Raw genomic sequence first — 16,463 nt, 5'->3', positions numbered from 1 at the left:
AGCCTGCCCAGGGGCGCTCCGGCTCGGTCCAGTTCAACCACGGCCATCGAAGGCGTAGAGCTCGCCCCGTTCTCTCGAGATCGGGCATTCCAAGGCCACCGAGCCCCTTAGGCTTGCAGACGGTCTTCCAGTTAACCAGCGCTTTTCCTTGTGCCGCGTGCTCTCCGTCATTGCCAGCCCAAATGAAGTTCCTGGCAATCCTATTAATCTTGTCCCTTGCCCATTTTGTCAAAGGTATGGCGGTGGCATGATAGATCCCGGTCGCCATGAGAACCGACTTGGCGAGAGTTACCCTTCCAGGTCGTGCCAGATTCTTGCCCATCCATCCCGGCAATTTTCCAGCAATCTTGTCAATGAGAGGTTGGAGGTCAATCTTCCGTAGACGGCGGAAGTGAAGAGGAAGGCCGAGGTACCTCCCAGGGAAGGTTCCAATTTTTGCGGGTAGGTCCACGCTTTTTAAGATCTGTTTTATTTATTTTTGGTACTGTAATTTAGTAAACTCACTGATACCTCAAGGATTTAATGTCTGTACCCCAATCCTTTTTTTGCAATTCATCGGACTTCCTTCTCGATGCTTTAGCAGATCATGTGGTCTGATATTTACTTTGTTATTTATGCTTCTATCTCCGTCGACTACCAATTCACCAAGCTTCCTGCTTTAAGTGATCCTGAAGCCATCGAGCATTCAGCCGGATAGACTGCGGAGAATTGCAGGACCCCGAGGCTCCACCTCCTGATCGAGAAGAGAACGCATTCCCAGAGAGAAGATCTGGAGACCAAATTATAGTTTTCGCATCAACTCGGATACTAGGAGATCAGATTAGTTTCACAACAACAATCCCAGTTGAGTTACAAGTAGCAGTATATATGTACATTCTTGGATCCTGCCCCTGCCATAACTTCAACCCCATGATCGATCGCTCTGACCAAACACGCATTTCGGCGCAGGATCTTGAGAGATCATCGTGAGATAAGATAAACAATCTTCAACATGCGATCAGGTCATCCGACTAAACCGTAATAAGCAGTGTTGCAGCAAGCTCGTACCCCGTAGGATATAAATCATCGCCATGCATCGTATTAACAGTCGAAACTCGGGGAAGAAGATGAGCAATTCAGCTGCTTTGGCGAGACCGAGGCCGTCCCCAACATCACGCGAGGTTGTGTTCCACGTCTTCGTCCTCGTCTGGTTCTCCGTCAGCTATGTCGTCCTCGCCGCCGGACACCCTGATTACGCCGACGCTCTCGCCAAGTCATTGCTCTTCTTCCAGGGGCAGAGGTCCGGCCGCCTGCCGCCGGACCAGGCCGTCTCGTGGAGGTCCGACTCCGCCACATCCGACGGCTCGGCCGCAAACGTGAGCAAGCACATTGTGATCACTTTGTTGCTGCAACTGTGGTCAATGCGTTGACAGTGCAGCTGACTTTTGTTGACTTGGCAGGTTGACCTCTCCGGTGGGTACTACGACGGCGGCGACAACGTCAAGTTCGGCTTCCCGATGGCGTTCACCGCGACCATGCTGTCATGGAGCATCATCGAGTACGGCGGGCGGATGGAGGGGCGCGTGCACGACGCGCGCGCCGCCGTGCGCTGGGCGACGGACTACCTGCTGAAGGCGGCCACGGCGACCCCGGGCGTGCTCTACGTCGGCGTAGGAGACGCCGACGCCGACCACCGCTGCTGGGAGCGTCCGGAGGACATGGACACGCCACGGACCGTGTACTCAGTTTCGGCGTCTGCCCCGGGGTCCGACGTCGCGGGGGAAACCGCGGCCGCGCTCGCCGCGGCCAGCGTGGTGTTCAAGGCCGCCGACCCGGCATACTCCAGGAGGCTGGTCGCGGCGGCCAGGGACGTGATGGCGTTCGCTTGGCAGCACCAGGGCAAGTACAGCGACCACGTCGGCGGCGGCGTGAGCAACTACTATCCGTCCTACTCCGGTTACACGGTATGAAATCAAATCCTTCAAACGATCGATCACTGGCAATCATGTTGCATGTTTCTTGTCACTATTTTGCATTCACGGAACCGTGCAGGACGAGCTCCTATGGGGATCCGCGTGGCTACTCTGGGCGACGAAGAACACCTCCTACCTCGCCGACGTCCTCTCCCTCGGCGCCGACGACGGCGTCGACATGTTCAGCTGGGACAACAAGCTCGCCGGGGCGCGCATCCTCCTGTCACGGGTAACAAACACACATCGCGCAACATTTCCTCCGCCGGCGCCATAAGTTTCCACTCGGAAGAGTTAAAAGCAAATTGCATCTGAACAGAGGGCGCTGGTGAACGGCGACAAGAGGCTGGACGCGTTCGCGCGTCAGGCGGAGGATTTCATCTGCCGGGTCCTCCCCAAGTCTACCTCGCCGTCGTCCACGACGCCGTACACTCCCGGCGGCCTGATGCACCGCTCCGACAACGCCAACCTGCAGTACGCCGCCTCCGCGAGCTTCCTGCTCACCACCTACGCCAAGTACATGGCCAGCTCCAAGTCCAACCGCACCCTCTCCTGCCAGAACCTCCCCGTCACCTACAGGACATTGCGAGCGGTCGCCAAGAGGCAGGTGGACTACGTGCTGGGCGCCAACCCGCTGGGGATGTCCTACATGGTGGGCTACGGTGACCGGTGGCCGCGAAGGATCCACCACAGGGCGTCCTCAATGCCGTCCGTGGCCGCGCACCCGGCGCGCATCGGCTGCCAAGAAGGGTTTGACAGCTACCTCTACGCCTCCGGCGATAACCCCAATGTGCTCACCGGCGCCGTCGTCGGCGGGCCGGACCAGAGCGACGCGTTCCCCGATGACCGCGCCGACTACGCGCGCTCGGAGCCCACCACGTACACCAGCGCGCCCCTCGTCAGCTGCCTCGCATACTTCGCCGGGAGCTACAAGAACAAATGACCACGTTCGGATGCCATGTGTCTTAATTTAATTACGCTCTTCTTCTAATTAGCTGATGATGATTAAAGAACTTACCGATGTGCTAATCTTTCGAAAATTCGCGTGGAATTGCAAGTCCACACTAATGGAATCATGTAGTGGACAGCTCTCCAAAATGAAATCTCGTCAGGATTGTTTATTTCACGCCTTAAGTTAAGTTTAGCAGTTTAGGCCCATAAACCGCCTAAAGAATACTTCTCAAATCCATCTCAAAATGAATGTTAACTCCATTTACAAATAATAATTCCGGTCAACCAAATATAAAATAAACAGAAGAGCAAAAGCTTATTAAAGAAAATACCCTCTCAAAAGTCAAAATACAAATGGTGTTGTCACACCAAAAGGGAAATACATTCACATAAGATGTACCAACTGAAATTTATATCCATCATTCTCTCCTTTCAACTTTAGCCGATTTAACAGTCCTCGTTATAATAATATTCGATGTTTCAACATTTTCTTGAAACACTTGTCTTTAGTTTACGTTCTTTGTTCCATTACTAATGAACAATAGTTAAATATTGCTGCATTTGGTGACCTTATGGGACAAAAAGAAATATGTTGTAGTAGATCATGGTGTTGAGTGATGCTTTGGCCCTAGGGTGCATATGTTTCGTTTATTTTGGAATGCACCTTTGAAATATTTTGAAATGTCAAAATTTCTAAAAGAAAAATTGACATTTACATCTTCACATGCTATGTATGCACAAAGTTTTTCCATGAAAAATCGACTTGTCATTTGGGTTGTTGAAAAAGACAAAATTTGATACTAAAAGTAAGATTTTTTATGAGACATGCTTTGTCTCTTTTACACCGAACACAAAAAATATTGTTTTTTTTCGTGAAACTATACGAACGCAAATACAGTGTCGATATGTACATACGAAATTTGTTGTTGGAACTTTTTTACAATTATAAATATGTTTGTTGGGTGGGGGAGCAAATGCATCCTGGAGCCGAATTGAATTTTCGAATTTGGAGTTTTCAGAAGTAAAAAAGGGTGAGCACATAGCTTTCATAAGTTATGTTGATTTTAAGTTCGTATGATGTATGCAATCCATTGGTCTTTTGAAGGATTAACTGCATACTCTTATGAAGACTTCATGTAAAATAGTAAGATGCAAACTTTTTTCTATATGTGTATTCCAAGTGATGTTATGTTCTAGGTGATATGCAACCAAACATTTTGGTTCATTTAAATATAATTCAAGATCAAGTACAATGTACGCTTGCAAGCTAGTATGTTAGTGAACCAAACAAGCTGAAACATAAATCTAGCCATGAAATAACAAATAAATAGTCAATACCGATGATTTGAGGACAAACGCCTTTTAGACACTTCGTACTCTAGAGCTCTCTATTTAGTTGCACCTATAATGGACAATCATGCACCTTGGATATTTGGTAGACCCTACATTTTAGAGCTCTCAGCCAAGATATAAGAGAATGCTAAAAATACACAAGCATGTACATATGCATAGAGTTAATCCAAGTGACACAGATAATTTGCGAAGCCATGTGATCATGTTCCTTTATAAATATAAATTCATCCATCAAACAATGACTGACAAAGTAAACAATGAACTTCATTTTCTCTACAAAATACAGTGTGCATTTAGATGAAGATATTTTTGCAATGTAAGGCGTTCTAATTCTATAACGTACATATTGTATATTTTAAAATGTAAACATAGTAAGATCATTATTTAGTTAAAATAGTGTATAGAGAAAATGACACATGTAAAAAACAAAATGTTTAGTATAATAATTATCCCATAAACCAAAAATACCATGCGGTAATTAATTAGAGGTAGATTTATATTGAAAACTTTAGTTAGTGCCCATGAGGTAATTCATGAATTTCATAGCAATAGAAGTAAAGGCTTAGTATTTACAATAGACTATGTGAAAGCTTATGATAGAGTACATTTGAAATTCTTGTATGAGTTCTTTGAAAAAAGAGAATTTAACCCTTTGTTTGTAAGATTGATCAAACAAGTTACTAAATATGGTTCAATTGGTGTGAAAGTTAAAGGTGTTGGCGGTGACTTTTTTCCTTACTTGGAAAAAGATTAGGCAAGGGGATACTATTGCTCTCATTCCTTTCAGGCGCGTAGTAGATGTTCTCTCTAGAATATTAATTTAAAGGTCTAAGAGGGGTCTACTTAGGAGTTTGTGCCCAAATTTCAACCTTGGGGGCGTTCTTTGTCTGCAATATGCATATGACACACTCTTTTTACATGAAAATAATCTCATAGTAGCAGTTAATCTGAAATAGAACTTAACATGTTTTGAGCAGCTTTCTTGTATGCAGATTAATTTCCATAAAAAGTGAATTTCTCCCTATTAATATAAAATTTAGTGAGGTGGAGCCTTTCATTGAAATATATATTTTTTGACGGTGAATTCATTGACATATTTCAACGTGTCTCTAGATCTTTTACTAGGAAATACTGAGGAATTCCTTTATATTGCAGGGGAGACCGTCTACTCTGTGTCGGTATCCACCCCCGGGGTTCGACATTGCAGGGAGACTGCGGCCGCTCTTGGCCAGTATCATCTTGAAGGTCGTTGATCCGGCGTACTCCAGGAGACTGATCGTTGCAGCGAAGGATGTGATGGGGTTCGCTTGGCAGCACTGGGGAAAGTAGAAAGACCACGTCGGTGGCAGCGTGAGCAACTATTACCCATCCTACTCCGGCTACAGTATCAAATCAAATCCTTCAAACGATCGATCACTAGGAATCGTCTTGCGGCGGGTGACGGGCGAGCAACGGCAGGTCTATTACCGGTGGTGTCGTCCCAGATTTGGCTGGGGTTCGACACAATGGAGGAGGACTTGCGGGGAAAACTAGGAAAAGTTCAAAACTTCGGTTGGGGGCGCGCGTGCGACCATTTCTATTTGCATCATGACATCAAATTTTTGTGTCGTTTTTTTTCATCTATATCTTCTGTTGGAGCCGGGGTTTTTTAGCTCGTGTAATCTAAAAGCAGTGGTTATTATACATCTACATCATGTGCTAGAGATATTGTAATGGCAATGGAGACGATGACGCTTAACGCTGATTGATTTTCAGCAAAACCGATATTTTCATACTCCTGTGATTTTAATTAGCTGATGATCAAAGGACTTACCGATGTGCTGATCGAAGTGGTTCACTGAATTCCACGTCCCAAGTTCACTATCCACCCAAGTAGTACGTATTTTAGATAAACAAAAAAAATGAGGGGTCCTCGCTCAAGGAAAACAAAAGAGGAGGGGTCAACGCGAATATCTCATGCATTTTAAAAGAGGAAACCCAAGAGATCTATCACAAACTAAGATTACTCGTAGTTGAAGTAACTTTAGGAGTAACTTCGTGTCAAACTCAGTAAATTTAGTTATGTGGCAGTGAGTTGATGAGGAGAGAGGAGGATGGACTAACATAGCTAGTTACTCTAATATCACACTTTTCAAGGAGTACTAGTTTGATGTTACTGCTAATATAAAGGTAGTAACATGGTGTAGTAACATGTGCATGTTACTACTATATGTTACTTCCCACTATAAATAGTCTAACCACCACGAAGCAGAAGAAGAGAAGCAATCCTATTTTGGAGAACACACCAAAAAACATTAAAGGTAGAACATATTTACAAGAACGACAATTTATGGCGAACAACAACTATCAAGATACACCTATCTAAGATTATCTCCACTTGCGTCCTCTAAACGACATTCGACATAACCGTTGTATCAGTCGATTGGGGCCACCTGGTGCCGTGTTTCGGGGACGGTTGTTCCAAACCTTGTCCCCTAAATAGTTATGATGATATTTTACATAGTTTGAATGAAATTTATCTGAACTAAACTACTCTAATGGTGGCTACAGCCTACAGGACCGCCGCGGTAGTAGTACTCGAAGTACCGGTAGTCAGAGTCGGGCTCACCTTTGGCGACAATGCTGGGTACAACGCCGCTGCTACAACCGGCGTTGCTGGAAGAGTTATCGCCGCCGCTTGTGAGGTTAATGATTTGCCTGTCTACATCGCGGATCGGCCCCTCCTAGATACGGTGGCCGGTCCCTGAGTCGAGCCACGCCTTGTTGTAGCCGACATGTCAGCTGGGTCGTCGACGTGGGAGAGAAGCCTCCGCTAGTAGAGGTAGGCGGCCGACCGCGACTTCTCGCTGTCGATTTCTCCTCCTCCTATGGTATATATGATAATAATCTAATGCTATATTTTTCATGGTTTTTATCTTATATTTTATTGATTAAATCAATAGTTATTTTCTTTCTAAAAGTACGTAGTAACTAATAAATCGGTATGGAGAGAGTACAGTTATGTTTGGTAGCAATGTATTTTCGAAGTATTTTAATAATATTACAGCTTCTCAAAATACCGTAGTTTCAAATACTTTGATGTGTTAGAAAATGCTTTTTTGAAGCATTAGGAAACCAACTCTATACCTCTTTTTTCTAAAATTATTGTCGGAGTATAGATTAATATTGCTCCGTTTTTAAAAATACTTTGGTGCAAACTAGACGAGCACGAGTGGTTGGAATTGGCTAACTTGACACGTGAGCACCTACTATATATGAACTTCTTTCAAGACAAAAAAAAATTGTAATCTTTCTGTTCCACCCTTCGCTTAAGCTAAAAGAATAACTCAAAGATTTGTCACTTATTAGTTATTCCATCTTCCCCAAACCCAACTAGAAAAGGAGTTCCTCTGGCACTTTCCCATCCAAACGCCAAAACCAAGAACAGGAAGAAACCAACCCCCAATGGTCAACATGGCGGCTGCATCCCCCACCCCCAGCCTTCTCATCCTCCTCTTTCTCAGCTTCCTCCTCGCCAGCGCCACCTCGACGGCGCCCTACAACCCTCCCACCGTGCCGGAGCTCATGGACCTGTTCGGCCTCCCGCGCGCGCTCCTCCCGAGCACCGCCCGGCGGTACCTCCTCCACGACGACGGCTCCTTCGAGCTCTTCCTCGACGACGTCTGCGAGGTCGAGGCCGGGGGCTACCGCGTCCTCTACGACATCCGGCTCGCCGGATCCCTGGCGGCCGGGTCGGTCACGGGGCTCGAGGGCGTGCGCGTCCGCGTGCTGTTCGTCTGGGTCCCCGTCACCGGCGTCGAGGTGGGCGGCGGGGTCGTGACCCTCAGCGTCGGGCCCCTCAAGAAGTCGTTCCCGGCCGTCGGGTTCAAGACCAGCCCCCGGTGCGCCGCCGCCGGCACGGCCGCCGCCGATGTCGCTTAGTATCCAGAGCAGTTAGTTAGGTGCGGTTCTTAGCTAGGCCACTTGTACTCGTATTGCATTGGACGATGAAATACGTGTCTATACATACATATTATTTGCGGTGAAGTACGAGTTTATACGCATACATCATTGTATTTGCACCATTCGATAATCGACCTATGCGGCCCCGTCTCGTATTTGCAGAAACTAGATGAGCTTTATTTGCAGGCAGGCATGTGTTTGTTGTTCATTTGTTCTTAATGCTGGCATTGCTTGCAAACTCTATAAGACACCACTCATCGGTCGGTACGTCGAAAGAGATGTTTGGTCAAACGTATAAAATCCATCGATCTCGAAATAATAAATCATTTGAATCGATGAACCGAAAGTGCAAAAGGTACAAAACTACAACGAACTAGCCTCACTCAAAATAGACGTGTGTTTTGAAATAGCTTTGCTTAATGGCTACCCTTGTCGCTGCAAACAGAATAGATGATCCTTTTTGAAGGGCGTTGGATGAAGCCCTGGTTCCCTGTCCTTGAAATCCTAGAACTACTCCGGGCAGCAATGGTATCGTCGTTGCACCCCTTCTTGAACGTGTTGCTTGGTACGCGGAGTTTCAGAGTGCTAGAGGAGCGTGGTGGGAATTATTCGGCGGGCGCAGCGGTTGCGAGACAACTCCGTTTTTGTTGATCCGACACTTTCAGCATTAGTTTCTCTTTTCTTTCTTTTGTATTTTTTTGGGTTTACTTTGTGCTGTTTGCCCCAGTAATGAATCCTATATTGTATCGGTGGTGTGCTATATTAATATAGCGGAGCGAAAGACTATTTCGAGGAGGAAATAGCTTTGCTTAATGGCTAACCCTTGTCGCTGCAAACACAATAGATGTCACTGTTAAGATCCCCCAAAGGCCCAAACATAGACAGACGCCCACGTTTGCTAACTTTTATTTGATAGTTTTAAGAAAGTTACGGCAATACGCTTGCATCATCATAGTTTACCAGAAAATGTTTTCAAAAATATATCTTCTTCATTTTAAAATAAGCATCGCAGCTTATCTACCACGTTTGCTAACTTTTATTTGATAGTTTTAAGAAAGTTACGGCAATACGCTTGCATCATCATAGTTTACCAGAAAATGTCTTCAAAAATATATCTTCTTCATTTTAAAATAAGCATCGCAGCTTATCTACCACGTTTGCTAACTTTTATTTGATAGTTTTAAGAAAGTTACGGCAATACGCTTGCATCATCATAGTTTACCAGAAAATGTCTTCAAAAATATATCTTCTTCATTTTAAAATAAGCATCGCAGCTTATCTACTAAAATACGAAAAGATATGTGCGAGAATTATTTTGGAACGAATGTAGGGACGATGCAAGATTCTAATACTCCCTCCGTCCGTTAATAGATGTCCAGTGGTTCGTCTAAATTTGGATGTATCTATGCCTAAAAAATATCTAGATACATTTGAATTTAGACAAATTTTTGACATCTAAAAATGGACAGAGGTAGTACTATGGTTAATCACATACTCATCTCGCGAGAGTAACAAAAAAAAAAAAGGAACCAGAAACAAAAGAAAAGAAAGCGGGACCAACGAAATCAGTCTGTCTTCGTTCCTCTCAAAACGAAAATTTACGCCGTCTGTGGGAATCGAACCCACGACCACGTGGTTAAAAGCCACGCGCTCTACCAGCTGAGCTAAGACGGCTTGGACGTATGATAGTCAGTCATTATCTAATTTAAACATACTTCAGAGACAGGACATTACATTTCAGAACTGTTGCCCTGGGAATGCCAAGGATATACTCCAGAAATAAAGCTGCTTAAACTCGTATTGTATGCTTGTAGCTTTCTACTTGCTAATGTTTACATTCTCTGAAGAAATGCAATGCTTAGCCACTGCTGCCAGTGAAGAGTGAGCACTGTCACCTGAAACATTCACCGAAACAGGTTGCTGCCTAATCCGGGACAAGAGGACTGAAACCTCGTGTGTCGCAAGATCCATCCGTTCGTCCGATTTAGCTGCTTCGCTGACCAGAGCGGAGACAATACATTGAAGTGCTTTCACCCTCTCTGATGCTCCGCAATGATTAGGAGCGCCATTCAAGGACTTGGAACGTGGCGGCAAGTTTTTGTGCCATCGGACAGGAAGGTAATGGTCCGGGATCTGAAAGTAGTTTAGCGTTGTGAGGACGCGCAGTGTATGCCTGCAGAGGATCCCTGATGACTCAAACATTTGGCAGCTGCAAGAAATTTGCTCCTCCCTTTGGTTCCATGTGACTATGCACCCGCCTTCTGTCTTGGTATGGTGCCGGACAAGAAAAACATCCCCTTCCAAGTTGAAGGATGCGTAATGGGCAGCCGCAACAAGCTCATCCTGTAGCTTCGAGAATGCATATGGGGTGAGAATAGCCGCGGCATGGCCTTCCATTAGAGTTGCTGTCTTGAAGCTTATGTTCTGCAAATTTTGTTGCATTGTTTGTTGCTCCCCAGCTTGGTCTTTGTAGTCCACAACTAGCGCAACCTAGGTAAAACATGAAGAAGGATATAATACCCATTTTACTTTGCACAAAGCTAGCATGCATCAAAGTACAGTAAAATCGTCTGGAGCAGCATTGCCTAATGAAAAGGGTATCACAGTTTTTCTTAGAGAGATCTAATCAGCAATTCAGCATAGGCAAAAACTTGGCATCTGGCAAAGATAAGATGAAACTCTCACCTGCTCAATAAAACGGGATAGGTATCTTTGAGCACTCAAGAGCCGCTGAATGAAATCATTTATTGATTTTGATACTCCTGGAGAAGCAGTCAGCCCTGCCGAAAAATGCCCTCTCAAATATGGCGATGCCCAGCTACTCCGTGAAGCAAACAGACTAGAAATGTCTCTATTTCCATGTAGCCTGTAACAGTCCACCATGCCACTCCACCCAAGATCAAACTCTATTGTGCTTTCCATGTTGTACAGCCTATAGAACTCATTTTCCCAGTCATTGTAGTGTTCCCCAAGAACCGGATTGAAACAAGATGGAAACCTGGCTGCAATACGCCAGATGGAGAACGCATGCTTTGTGTTTGGAAGCTCCTTTTCAACTGCTTCTTTGAGACATATATTCTGATCAGTCAATATCGTCTGAGGGGCTTTTCTGTTCATGAAGTTGAGAAACACCTGTCAATAAGAAAGACTTCCTAAGAGAACAGTTGCAAAGAGGACCATGAGTTTCCACCCTCAATAGTTACCTGTAATGCCCAAGTGAAGGATTGCAGATTCTCCTCCCTTAGAAGCGTGCCGCCGAAGAAGCACGGCATGCCATGATTGTTCATCCCAATCCAAATACCTAGCGACATGTCCAGCGCAGTTAACCGATGGGAGGTGTCAAATACAACAGCATCACCAAATGCCTCGTAAGACTGAATCGACGATGCATACGACCAGGTGATATTCTCAAGGCGGTTGTGCGCGTCTCGGGTGAAATCATACTTGAAATTGGGATCCTTCTCCTTGAAAATTCTGCACATTTCAAGCAGGTCCACCTTCTCTTCCTCCTGGTCGAGCCTCTTGAAGGAATGAGTGAGGTTCCTCACATCCTTCTCGGCGAACGGGAGGCTCCCCGGCTCAACGCACTTCTCCAGCTCCATTATCCTCATCATCTGCTGCACAGAGATCCCAGACTTCGCAAGCAGTAAGATCCGCTCTCTGTCTGTGTCCGAGATGACGGGGAGAGACCGCGCTTGATCCTGCCGGAGCAGCTCATGGTTGTGGTGGTCGGAGAAGCCCGTGACCCGCCACTCCGGACCCCCCGCGCCGGCGTCCCTGCCGATGCGTAGGAGCGCTCGGCACCCGCAGCGGGAGGACCTCCTGTTCCTCTGCGGCGTGGCGCCGTCGCCGAAGGGCTTCAAGGGCGCGTTCCCGGCGCGGTGGCACACGAAGTACCGCCGGGTGAGCCCCTTGCCCACGCCGTCCTTGCCCTCCGTCCGGTGCCGCCGGATCGAGAACCCGCGCCGCTTCGCGTGCCCGCCGTAGAACTCGTACGCCGCGTCGTGGGTCGGAAACCGCTGCCCAATGTACGGGGCGGAGTCAGCCGCCGCCGCCGCCACCGTGTCGTTAGAAGAGTACTCCGCCTCATCATCCCCGCTGCTGGTTCCTTCCATGGAGGACGCGTGCTGCTCTCGAAGGTCGCCGCGAGATGCGGATTCAGCGGGCATCTGGCCAGCGGGGGCGAATCAGGACGGGAGGGGGAAGAGGAAGGCGTAGTTTGAAGGGTAGGTGGATTTCTGAGACGAAGACGGTGGCCCGGCTTACCGGCGGTGTCCCTGGGTTAGGGTCTTCGATGGAGAATCCGGCGACGGTGGCCGGAGGAATAGCCGGAGGAATAGCCGGAGGAAATCTATCACGTTCACCGACGAACTATCGCGAAATGTAATGATGAATGGGCCTTCGTCAAAAGGATAAGAGGGCCTTGGGCTGTAGTCGAGTAGCTTGCGGGCTGATTAAGATCTCAAACTTTCTCCTTCTAAAAAAAAAGGAGCTTAACTTTCTATAGAAAATCTTACTCCATCCGACTCAAATCAATTGTCGCAGATTTAGACAAAAAATATTGTCAGAAATCTCTCTAAGTTCATTGCACATGCGATAAATAATTTGGATCAGAGCTACTACGACTTTCTTTCTAACACCAATAATCCGGCAAGTGAAGGCACGTCATGATCCAACTTTTAGGTGTCCAATTTGGAGATGTTTTCTACTTATTTCGGTGGACACATGTTTGCTTTCAATTATTCTGGTAGATTCTACATGTGTTTGTTGTAGTTTGACTCAGTGGCGGGTCTAGGGGCAAGCACCAAAACTTGATTGACGAAGCAAGCCAACCCGATAACAAAATTTGATTCCGCTTGGGGGTGGGCGGTATCAACGAACATTAGCTGTGGAATTTGATTATGCGATATCTGATTACGGCCCATCCGAAACAGACACGATTAAGGTGCCGAGATGGTATGGGATAACGGGCTGAAAACTCCGAAAACTCCAAACCCAACACTCTCTAAGTAATACACACCCATTGTTTGAAAAAAAACTAATGATGATTTATTGTTTGTGCCAAATCGTGATGTATTTTTCTATCATTCCTATGTATGTTGGTATATGAGACACGTGCGCTACGTGCTTAGCACCACCACACCTGTGAAACTTTAGCTTATCCGATAAAAGTTTTAGCTTATCAGATCAAAGCCCCACGTTAAGAGCATTAAAAAATCATGTAATACGTCAGTCTTTGGTGATTGTTTTGCTTTGCATAGGATTGAAGATTTCAAAAGATTCATCTAAAAATTAAATATAACTAGACTAAGGATTCAACATAATGTTATTGGTCGTTTTACCCACCGCCGTTATATTAAATATTCACGATATAAAATAAGTAGTGGATGGACGTTTTGTTTGTGCAATGTACTCCATTCATAACTGGACTAAGAGCAAGTACAATAAGTCCTAGTCAGCTGGCTATAAGGATTAGAATAATATATCCATGCTTAGTTGGAGGAGAGAGAGGAGGAGAGAGAAGAGGAGTGGGCTCTAATGCAAGAGCCAGCTCTAGCACGTGCTCCTAGGCACTTTGTGAGAGTGAAATGTGGGTCATCCATTGATAAAATAGTACATGATTATAGCTCACTATTATACATGTTGGCTCTATGTTAGCTACAGATGATATGGCACATGGCTTATAGCCAGCAGTTGGCTATATTATTAAACTTGCTCTAAGGAGTATTTTTCTACCATACCTAGCTACCTATCTTGGTATATGAGCCACGTGTGCTACGTGCTTAGCAGGACCACACCGAGAAACTTTTAGATTATCCGGTGAAAAAATTAGCTTATCAGATCAAAGCCCCACGATAAGACCATAAACAACATGATCTGGCGCTATCTTGTTCATATACTGTAGCTTTTATTAAGAATGTGATACTTTTTGTACTTACAACATTTGGGCACCAAAATCAATACTCTTTTTTGCGAAAAGGACCACAATCGATTAATGATCATCAACAATGGTATTGTACAAAGAATACCAAAGGTAATAAGAATTATAAATAGATATTTAGACCACCTACCGAAGACTACGAGCACTGGATCTAGCCGAAGGCGCGCCGTCGTCCTCGCTCCTCCATCACCGGAGTCAAACAAAGCTTGTTGAAATAGAGCTTGTTATAGTAGACGGACTGGGAATCGTCGTGCTAAGATCCCAAAAGATCAACCGCAACAGAGTAGTAACCATCACCAATGATGAGAGCCGTGGATCGGAAGAGCCAAGCCTGTAACCACACCAACGAACACACCAACGAACACGAAGATGAACCGCATCTCAGAAAATCCGTTGGATGAAAAACCCGCCAGCACTAGGCGCAACACCGGAGAAAGGATATGATGTAAGGGCATCTCCAGCGGCGTGACGCAAATGGTCGCTCAGCGACCGTTTTCGTCCGTCATGACCGGAAATGCGTCTAGGTCCTGCTCCAGCGGGGCGACACAAAGTGACCGGCCCGTCCGCGGAGACGCAAACCTGGCCCAAATATGCCCATGCGCCAGGTTTGCGTCTCCGCGGACGCCCCGCGGTCGCGCCGAGTATCCGCCGAAAAAGACGTAGGACCCGCGCGTCAGTGGTAGGGAGGCCGATATTATTCCCGCCACTGGCCATTCCCCGCGCGAAATATCAAACTAGACCGGCGCGAGCAGTCCAGAAGCGATGGACGTCCTCGCCGCCGCAGCCACCGCCATGGATGCGGAGCAAACCCTGGCACCCGCCGCCGCCCCACACTCCCCCGTAGCCACGACCATAGCCACAATGGAGGGTGCAGCTCCGACGGAAGCAAAGCGGGCCGCCACCGGTGGCGGCCGGGAGGCAAAGCCGAAGGCGGCAAAGAAGGTGCTCTCCAAGGAGGAGAAATTCATCGAGACCGCGAAGCGTCGCGGCCGGCGCAAGAACCGGAAGGACAAGACTGCCGCGGCCGCCAACCAGCAGGCCTGGCAGATGCAGATCAAAGCCGGCGATGCGCAAGTAGCCCTCCATCCGACCTTAGCGGAGGGCTACATGCTCGTCAAGAGAGAGGGGATCGCCGGCGTCGCTCTTTCGGCCTCGTCGGTGAGCTCGGTAAGTTCCCAGCTGCGTCCTGGAACTCCCGCTCCCTTGCAGGGCCACCCGGCGTCGCGGTTCGCCTCTGGCCTGCCGCTGGTGCAGTTGACCAGGGCGGTGGAGCAGTTCAACGCGCGGCGGTTCCCGACCTCAACCGGACGCCTAGAAGCGGTGACTCCTGCCCGGGCGCGACACAGAAGACGCGCCAGGTGCCGGAGGAGAGCATGCCACATCCTGTTCGACGAAATGGCGCCGCCTGCCCCGACGATGGACGACCCGGTATGTGAGCTCTGTCAATGTATGCGACTGTCGTGTATCATGCGTCTGATGTCCGGTCATTCGTAGGACTATTGGAAGGACCGCCATGATTCAGACATCCATGCCATTATCTTCGGCGGTGGCTTCGTTCGCGGTGATCGGGCCGGGACAGGCCTGCATGATGACTAGGAGGCAACGCAAGATGTGGAGGACATCGAAACTGCACGGCTGTTCGCCACCCAGCAGACGCAGCCAACACCCGTGTCCGTCGACGACTTCGACGACTCGCCAACACAGCCTGTCCCCACGGACATTGCTACGAACAAGAAGGGGGAGAGCCGCAGGACACAAGGCTTCGTCGAAAACGAGGATAAGTGTTTGTGCGAAGCGTGGCTGGCAATGAGCTATGATTATATTAATGGCGCGCAGCAAAAGGGCAAGGTCTATTGGGCCAAGGTATTGCAGCAGTACAACGAGACCAGGATGCACCCGCCCTACCATATCACAAGCCCTCGGACGGAAGAGTCCCTCCAAAAAAGATGGAACTACATCAAACACGAGACAAGCAAGTTCTGCTCGGCGATCGAACATGCTAGGAACCAACCCCCTAAGCGGCACTGGCGTCGTTTCACTGGTAAACACGATAGAACCATCGTCATTCTACACTATTTGTTGTAGATCATGTACATCATTGGCGGCTATGATTGCAGGTATCCCGCGCCTTGGAGAAGTTCAGGACGACGCATAAGAAGGGCTTCCATATGGTCCATTGCTGGGACGTGCTCAAGGACGCCAACAAGTGGATGGCAAGCTTTGCGTCCTACAACGAAGCTGTGAGGGAATGGGACAGCGATCAACCTCGACGGCGAGACGACGATCAAGGCCGTCCAGCCCTTCCACCTCGTCCCCGAGGCCATAAG

At 47.5% G+C, this 16,463-nt stretch overlaps 2 protein-coding genes, 1 non-coding gene and 1 pseudogene across 3 annotated transcripts; 2 read left to right on the top strand and 2 right to left on the bottom strand.

Annotated features, from left to right (window-relative positions):
* The first annotated feature begins 1,106 nt into the window (after positions 1 to 1,106).
* Positions 1,107 to 2,940, top strand: LOC124672009 (annotated as a pseudogene).
* Positions 2,941 to 7,677: 4,737 nt separating this feature from the next.
* On the top strand, positions 7,678 to 8,174 carry LOC124672008. Its single transcript, XM_047208316.1, has one exon. The coding sequence runs from the start codon at positions 7,698 to 7,700 to the stop codon at positions 8,172 to 8,174; it is 477 nt and encodes a 158-aa protein (XP_047064272.1). The 5' UTR covers positions 7,678 to 7,697.
* Positions 8,175 to 9,796: 1,622 nt separating this feature from the next.
* On the bottom strand, positions 9,797 to 9,869 carry TRNAK-UUU. Its single transcript has one exon. It is a non-coding gene; the product is annotated as a tRNA-Lys (tRNA).
* A 22-nt stretch (positions 9,870 to 9,891) lies between these two features.
* On the bottom strand, positions 9,892 to 12,364 carry LOC124672007 (protein FAR1-RELATED SEQUENCE 11-like). The gene is made up of 3 exons (XM_047208314.1): positions 11,399 to 12,364; positions 10,881 to 11,327; positions 9,892 to 10,685 (listed from the first exon to the last, which is right to left on the bottom strand). The coding sequence occupies exons 1-3, from the start codon at positions 12,362 to 12,364 to the stop codon at positions 10,014 to 10,016; spliced, it is 2,085 nt and encodes a 694-aa protein (XP_047064270.1). The 3' UTR covers positions 9,892 to 10,013.
* Between the last annotated feature and the right edge of the window lie 4,099 nt (positions 12,365 to 16,463).

The sequence above is a fragment of the Lolium rigidum genome, chromosome 7 (genome assembly GCF_022539505.1).
Source record: "Lolium rigidum isolate FL_2022 chromosome 7, APGP_CSIRO_Lrig_0.1, whole genome shotgun sequence".
NCBI classification, from domain to species: domain Eukaryota; kingdom Viridiplantae; phylum Streptophyta; class Magnoliopsida; order Poales; family Poaceae; genus Lolium; species Lolium rigidum.
This window is presented reverse-complemented; position numbering and strand designations above follow the sequence as displayed.